General features: G+C 36.4%; 1 protein-coding gene across 1 annotated transcript in view; it reads right to left on the bottom strand.

Annotated features, from left to right (window-relative positions):
* The window catches only part of LOC107688094 (protein kinase C beta type-like), a 139,600-nt gene that overhangs the window by 52,384 nt on the left and 78,184 nt on the right, over positions 1–9,032 (bottom strand). Inside the window, exon 8 of the mRNA XM_016485661.1 lies at positions 5,838–5,934. Coding sequence (XP_016341147.1) covers positions 5,838–5,934 — 97 coding nt within the window. The remainder of the gene's footprint in view (positions 1–5,837; positions 5,935–9,032) is intronic.

The following is a 9,032-nucleotide window of genomic DNA, read 5'->3' as shown; positions in this document are numbered from 1 at the left end:
ATGAAGTCCCTAACACTAGACTTCTCTCCTTGCTTTGGCTTGGCACCAGATGCCTTTTGCTCTTGGGAAACCTCCTCATTTTCTGGTGCCTTTTCAATAGTCTGCCCATCGGCTGCAGCCTCGCCAGCTTCTGCTGGCTGACTAGATTCCTGCTCTTTAGGGCCTGCAGTATCCCCTTGATCGTTCTGGCTAGAGACCTTATCCTGCTCCTCGCCAGTAGAATCCTCAGCTCCTGTCTGCTGCTCCTTCTTTTTCTTCCCTCCCATTACTTTTCCAAGCCCACTTTTATTTAAAAAAGAGTCCCATATTTTCTCAGAGGCTGGCTTGGATTTGCTATCAGCTGGTTGCTCTGTGCTTGGCGGTGCCTCAGTAGTAGGCTGTGTTTCCTCAGTTGAAACTGGGGCTGGATTTTTGGTTTCTACCTCGGCCTTGTTCTCGACAATGTCTGCTTGGACAGGCTCTGCATTAGCCTCAGTTGCCGCCATATCGAAAATAAAAACTCCAACTATCAGGTCTTCCTAGCTGAAAAATACTTATTTCCTTGAGTTCTTTATGGAACTGAGTTCATTGATGATCAGCCAGCAGCTCTGTGAGTGTTCCTATCCAACTTATTTCCATAAGAAATGGGCAATTCTGCATCATATTCCGTATGGAGTAGATGGACTTCAAAGCTAGAAGGAGAAAACACAACAATCAGTTTTAAATTGGCTGCATGTATATCAATCAGCATATGAGAAATGTTTTATTTTTTTTATTTTTTTTTTACAATGCTTGAAACTTGTTCTGTATCTTAGCTGTACTACTGTGTTCTACATGAGGTAAAAATAAAGAATGTACTAGACAACATCATGCTGCCTTTAAGTGCCTCCAGTCACCTTGGAGTCACCAGTGTACACATGATCAGTGATTTCTTTTACCATTTAGGCGATTTGAGGAGTTTTTCTTGTACTTAATATAGAACATTTCACATTTAGATATTGATCTGAATACACATCTTCTGTTGACATTTAGATTATCTCATTGCATAAATGCACATATATGTGTTGTATGAAAATGGCAAATGCAAAAATAAGTCCACATACCGTTGCCCATATGACGATGAAAGATCTTATTATAAACCTCTAAACTCTTCACCCTAGGTCAACTCTTATCATTTAACACTGGGGCTGTTTTTATTTCTACACAGAGAATTCTTTTGTGATTAAAAAAAAGTATCTTTTGTCAAGCTTTCTTGATGCTTAAAGCAATTTAATGCTTCCTCTGAACCCACTTGCGAATTTGAAATTATTTTACATTGTATTCGGTCTGAGACGCTAGAGGTGAAACCACATGTGACAGTTTTGGCGCTTTTCCACTGCATGGTACGACTCGGCTCGGCACGGCTCAGTACGGCACGGCACGGTTCGGCTCAGCACGGTTTGCGTTTCCACTGCAGTTCAGTACCGCTTTAGAGTGGGCGGGATTATTCACATGTCGTTATAGTTGCGCCGCCTCTACTACCACGACTCCTAAAACAAACTTTTTCATTCCGCGTCGCCCCATCAAGCTCTCGCTGGATCCGCTCCTCTGCTATCAACGAGAGGAACGTCTGTTCTTCCGCAACAGACAACAAAACTTTTTGGTTGTTAAAAAAAGGTGCGCTCGTTCAAAACAGTTGCGTTCGATCCATCTCTGGCTGTGCTGATTTAAATCTAGCGGTTCTTTTGTGTTTGTGTCGCAAGTTCAGTGACGCAGGTAGTGACGATTCTCTCCGGCCAATCCGTGATCAGCAGAGTTTACACGTTACGTTTTGGTAACGGTACGGTTCACTTGGAACCCCAACCGAGGTGGTACTAAAAAAAGTACCAGGTACCATATACTGTACCCAGTGGAAAACCCCCAAAAAGTGAACCGTACTGAGCCGTACCATGCAGTGGAAAAGCGCCATTACACTGCTCTAAAAGTTTGGAGAACCCTATAAGTTTCAAAGTGGGGTTTTGGACAATATTAGCATTAATTCTTATGCTTTTTTGTATAAATGAATAGTAACTTGCTATCATTGCTTATCATTGAATACCAGCAATAGTTCTTCATTTTGATAATATAATACACTGGTTATGATATGATATGATATGATATGATATGATATGATCTTTTTTTGCTAATAAATGAAAATTATTTCTACAATATAATATTTAATATATTGCCCCTATGAGTAGCTTAGTTGGTGACTTTTTGTGATTAACTTGTAGTGTGGTAAACAACTTTATGATCAGAGTACTTAAACTTATGTTAACGAGTGTGCAGCTTTGTCAAAATACAGTTTTAAAGTAAGTAATTTGTGCGAGAAACTTTTCATTTTGAATAATGTAAAGGATTTGGATTAAAAAATTTAAAAAAGTATGTCACGTCATTGACCCCTGGGCACTCTGAGTCCATAGAAACATTCGTATCCATATAAAGCAGGAGTTGATCCAAAATGAGTGCTAGATAATGAGTAATTTCCCCATCTCTGTTTTCATGCTGAGCCAAATCTGGCTACAGCTCACGACGCAGGAACAAAAGTTGACATGAGGCTACAGCTCCGAGCGTTGTGTGATGTGGGTCCTACAGCACAGGAACAGGAGTGACCAGCTCTGTGTTACTGACACTGATCCTGAGGGAGGCCTGCCGGTCAGTCTGTGTGCGCAAGTGTGATGGAGCTGCTGGCAGGTAGCTTGATATAGCCTCGGCCCTAATGAGCTCAATATGAGCGCCAACAGGCCAATCCTTCATCTGCCCCCTCCGCCTTTCAGCAGAGACCTGCCCTGACCGCAAAGCAAGGAACTGACTCGCTAGCCTTTCCTACATCTCCCATCCTGATGCTCTCAAATAGAGCCTCAGCATTTTCCCCTCACAACCACTCAGTCTCGAAGCATGCTAGGAATGCTGGGTCATTCATTCGTAGCCAGCAACAATCGAACAACATACATCTGAACAAGACACCAGATATGATGCTGATCTATGAGAGAATTGCTCTAAAGCTAGTGAACTGCCTACACAGCCAGTGTTTTAAAGCATAACAGACACAAAGCTGCTCCATAATTCCAAAACAACTTAATTACATTGCCTTGTAAGCTGTATAAGTTTGAGTTTATGTAGTAATAATAAAAGTAGTAGTAATAATAATAATTAGATTGACATAAGCAAAATAAATAGTTAAACTATTTATAAATATTTATATTATTTATAATTATTTATAAATAAACTAAAAAAAAGTTATTGTTACTATTAACAATTTATTTGTACATATTGCAAAGATAACTAGTTTTATTTTATTATCGTTATTTTGCGATGTTTAAAATTATGTTTAAAAAGTAAGTTTTGTTAAAATGTATGTGTAATATGTAAAAATAAATAAACTGTCAATATAATAATAATAACAATACCAATAATAATTACTAGTACTTTTATTATTTTGCAATACTGTAATCAAGTTACTATAAAAAAGTGCAAATTTGTTTTTATAGTAATATAAAATTATAAAATTTATTAAATTATATAATTTTATTATTTATATAATATTATAAAATTTGTCTACAGAGACAGAAGGACGTGAATCTACTAGGTTTTGAAATGAGTCGTGAGAGTTGTATAATTTCTTATACAATAATAATAATAAAAAACTCTTTTAAATGCTGGTTTAAAACAACCATTTCTAGGTTATTTGGCAACCCAGCGCTGGATAAATATTGGACAGAACACATGCTGGGTTATTTGAACCCAGCTTGTTGGGTTTTATACATTAACCCATTTGTTGGGTTGTTTTTGACAGTGCTGGGTCAGTCAACCTACTGAAGGTTTTTAATTTTAAATACTAAAAATGCACTCTAAAATCTGCTTTATATATAGAACAACAGTTGACACAATATTTTTTATTCAATATCAAGTCAGTCTTTTACAATCATAAAATCTTAAAAAACTTTTTAGGACGTGACAGGAGCAGCAAGAGCAGCCAGTGGGAATCTGTGGGAAGAAAACTGCGATCAGTAGGCTGTTCTAGTTAATTAAATCACTTATATTAATGACTTGTCTTATATTCATGTTTGAAAAGTTACATCAATAACAGCTTTACCTCTTGTCATCTTGTTTGTCAGACATTTAAGTTTCAAGCCATCAAATGCATAGCGTGACCACTGTGTCGCTAGCGCACTAGATAAGTAGCGCCCCTGTTGTAGTCAGTGGAGCGCACAGAAACTGTATTTCATACAACAGCGAAGTCGCGTCGTGTTTCAGCCCTGGTCACGCATTCATTTGGCGGGAGGTGAAACTTCCATGGTGGCGCCGGCGCTTCGTTCGCTTTGCGTGTAGATCTGGTGAATGCTGCGTTTGTAGAAGTCTAGCGTTCCAAGCAGACGTTAGCTGGGACGTACATTTAAACAAAAATATGAAAAATGTGAGTCTAGAGACGCTTTCCTATTTATACAGTAATAATTTCATAGGAATACAATGTAATACAAACCTTAATTTCATTCAGGAAGTTTCCCATCAGTCACGTTTTCCCTCAGAACAGAACACAGAATGACCGCTGACAAATGTATCCAGTTTTAATTAGTTTGGCACAGGCTACCCAACATTGGGTTACACTGACCCAGCGCTGGGTAGGTATGTGAGGGGGTTCATCATTTGTATTGACTTAAACTGACGAGTTAAGAAGTTTTTCCTCCATGATGTGTGAAATCAGCCCACCAGATGAGATACAGATTGACCATTTCTCACATTTTGCATTATGCATCACACCATGTGTAGGAAAACTGCCAGCTCAAACACAAACACACATTGGTCCCCATAACGTGATAAATACCAGGTACACACACACACACACACACACACACACACACAAACACAAAAGCATCCAACATACATGCACACACCGACTGGCACAAACCGACTGTCGAGACCATTTTCACCAATCAACTTATTGGGAACCATGTCTGAACTACTAACTGTATGCTCTCAAAAGAAACAGGAAACCAGAGGAAAAGGGACATTAAATTGTGCCCGAATCAATCTGTGGTGAAAAAAGGCCAGGGATCAAGAGCTTCGTGCTGGTTCCTCTCAGTCAGCTCTATTCTGTATTCAAACTGGGATGTGCGGAGCAGAATGCAGGTTGACATGAGTGTGATTACTCTGGGAGGATGCTGGGATTTGCCAATGTGTTATTTGTGCCAGATTTGTCAGTGAGTGATATATGCTTCATGCACAAAGACCTCTCTCTCTCTCTCTCTCTCTCTCTCTGTGTCACTTTACCTGCTCACACCCAGTTGGGAGAGTCAAAATTAAAATTAAATCAAAACTGGCTCTATTTACTTTTTTTTACATTTCTGGTCTTATTAGGCATGATTCAAGTGCATGTTATTCAAATTATCTTTTATCCAACCACACATAAAAAAAAAATAAATAAAAAAAAGCAAAAAAAACACTAAATGAAATGAAACAAAACAAAAATAAATAATCCAAATACAAAACAAAAATAAAACAAATTGAAACAAAAACAACAAAACGAAGCAAAACAAAAATGAAATAAAATGAAACAAACAAAAAACAAACACAAAATGAAACGAAACAAAACAAAAAAGAAACAACAAAACCAAACAAAACAAAACAAACAAACAAACAAACACACACACACAAACAAAAAACTAAACAGTACTGTTTTACACTGTTCTCTAGGGGCTTATCTCTTGATAAATAAAATGAAACTAATGTTTGCTTGTGTGTGCATACAGTACATTATACATATAATAATGTATGCAAATACAAACACGCATATACTCTGGCACACCCAAAAAAGCAGGTGAACACACACATACTCTCACCTCAAACTTCTGCCGGAGTTCCTCATTGCCTTCTTCACCTTCGGGTGGGACAGGAACATTGAAGTACTCGCCCTCTTCCTGACTGAGCATCTTAAACCTGCATGTGTGTGTGTGTGTGCGTGTGTGTGCATGTGTTTGACAGACAGAAAATAAGGGACAGTTAGGTGAGTGCAGGATCTCAGCAGTATCACATATGGTTCAGCAACAGAGACATTAAATCCTCCTCTGATAATGGTTCCATCTGGCCGCTATCGGAATTGCACACTTCCTTGAAACGGCACATTTTGTAAAATTTAAACCATTTAAACCATTCATACACTTACAGTTTCCCTCTCAGCTGGGACGACCTTGACTATGATCATGTGTGAAGAGGAATCCAACCAGCTGTAGTTGCCCCCAAACAGCTTTCAAATGTCTGAGGGACAGCATGATGCCCCATCTCATATTTAGCTCTTCTAACATCTGTGCTTCCAGATAGCAAAAAATCAGCTTCCTGTTTAACGGTGTGAGGTGACCATTGCTGGGACCTGACGAGATGACATGTTCAAAAATCAACAGACCTACCACTGAAAGCACCCCCCTCAGAGAGAGCAGCACGCTGGGTTTCCACATCCTTTATTGCTACTGATGTGATAGGAGGCCCTGTGTTCATCTTGCCTCTAGTCTGCGCGGGTGTGTGTGTGTTGTGTTTATGACTGCAGATGAGTCATGGCTGCAGTACTCTCCCCCACACTCCTTCCTTCCACATCTAGACCTCCAGAGGCTTTAGTGTGTGTGAGCGTCATCCTCATCACATTCACAGAAATAGGAAAGCGCAGAAGAATGGCAGTTAGCATGAAAATATCTTTTCTAATAGGTCAGGTAATATGATACATGAAGATATCAAATTATTTTATTAATATTACTAATATTTATTAGTAATATTATAATATTATTTATATTATATTGTTTATATTTTGTTATTATATTTTTGTTTATATTTTGTTTTTCATTACACTACTGATTTTTATTTTTTTATTTGAAGACTCTTAAGCTCACCAAGGCTGCAATTATTTAATCAAAAATACAGTTAAACAAGTAAAGTAAAAAAAAAAACTGCTTTGTGATGGCAAAGTTGAATTTTCAGCATCATTACTCCAGCCTTCAGTGTCACAGGATCCTTCAGAAATTATTCTAATATGCTGATTTGCTGATTGCTTTTTTAATAAATTATATATTTATTATCAATGACAATTTCAGTATTCTTTGATAAATAGAAAGTTCAAAAAACAGCTTTAGAAAAAACATAGAAATCTTTTGTAATAAATGTCTTTACCATCATGTATGATCAATTTAATGCATTTTTGCTGAATAAAATAGTAAGTACAGTGTATATAAAAAATGACACTAAATTTGCATTCTGGGATTGTCTTTACTTGTAAAGCATACATTTGATATAGTCTACATGTTGGTCAGAGACTTTTATGAGCCATGGCCATAGCAGTTAATGATCACTACATGCAGAATAGAGGTCATCAATATAACTTAGCTCACACTGACTTTCTAAAGTATTCATTCTAGACTTAATATCATCAAATTAATATGCATGAGCCAAAGACAGTTTATATAGTTCTGGCATTGAAAAGACAGTTTTACTTTTGCCAAGCTATAATATTTATTTAATTATCAATTAATGCAGATATCAGATGTGAATAGAGCTGAAATGTCAGCAATTTTATATCAAGATACAATAAAAAAAATTAACAAAATTATTTAAACAATTAAATCAAATAATAGTCAACTGATTAACCATTTATCTATAAAGTGTAGAAGTTTGAATATATAATATAATATAATATAATATAATATAATATAATATAGAAAAAATGACTAAATGTATAATACATACAAGTACTGTTATCTGACACCGGAGTGTTGCAAGTGATTAGACAATCATAATAATTTATTTGTTTTATATCCTGCACATTAAAAAACAACAACAAAAACGTCAACAAAGTTGATCTTTGAGGACATTCTTTCTTATGAAATTCAAACTATCCCTGTTCTCAGACTCTGTCCTTTTGCAAACATGAATGACTGATGTGGTGAGACAGTGACAGCTCTGACAATGAGATTGTGATCAGTATGTCCTGACTGAAGGTCCACTGGGGAGCTGAAACGTCTCGCCTCTAATCTGACACTGTGCTTTTCTGTCAGTTGGCAGGAAGCAGCCATCGCGGGCACAAAGAGGCTCATAACTGCTACAAAACCTCTGAAACACCCTCACAAAACACGTACACGCATCCCATCAAGCCATCTGATAAAAGTCACATCTGTAGAGCAAAACACACAGCGAGAGGAGACACCAGCTACAGTAGCCAGTAGGGATGTGTACTGTCAGCACAGCCACTGAAATATCAAAACTAAAAATGAGAAACAAAAAGAAAACTAGTTGACCTCACTTTCTTTGTGTTTCCATTGTGAACACTGACTGTACTAGTCAATAAATGTATGCTCAAAAAATGTCTTGACAGGTGACAGGTGTCATAAGGCAAGCTGAACGTTATAGCATAACATGTTTAAAAGCATTATTTTGACCTTATCTGTAATTTAATAAATAGTAACTTTATGGTTATTTTTATTATTAAATAGTGCGTTGTACTCCTGAATAGATATAAACTTATTATATCATGTTTTTAACAGTAAGAAATAAACACATCAAATTTGTTGTTCACCACTACTTCCTTGCCAAGTATTTATGTTCATAAACAGTTTATATACATGTTAATCTTTCGAGGGATTTTTTCATCACCATCTTCTTTACCTTGCAAAAAGGTTGTTTGGCCCTATGTTCTGTTAAGCTGCTTTGGAACAATATTTATAGTGAAAATACTATACAAAAAAGATTATTAATTTAATGTAATTATTTTATTATGAATTAATTTTATATATTTATTTAATTATTAATTTAATACCAAAATACATATTTTCCTCATAATATTTTAATAATCTGTTTTGGCTTTAGTATTAGAACAAAAAGTAAATTGTTTATTAATATTGTTCTTATATAGTATAAATAAGTTTTTATGCATAAAATCTGCATTTAAATTCAAGGAAAGGGGTCTTTTGCAAGGGGATCATCATATTTGGTGGTCCTTGGCATTTATAAACCCCATCGCAGAAATTTATATATTTTTAACGTTTTCTTAAAGGGAT

Source organism: Sinocyclocheilus anshuiensis, unplaced genomic scaffold (assembly GCF_001515605.1).
Source record: "Sinocyclocheilus anshuiensis isolate Anshui unplaced genomic scaffold, SAMN03320099.WGS_v1.1 scaffold249, whole genome shotgun sequence".
Classification (NCBI taxonomy): Eukaryota; Metazoa; Chordata; class Actinopteri; order Cypriniformes; family Cyprinidae; genus Sinocyclocheilus; species Sinocyclocheilus anshuiensis.
Note: the sequence above shows the minus strand (reverse complement) of the source record. Positions and strands in the feature narration are given on the sequence as shown.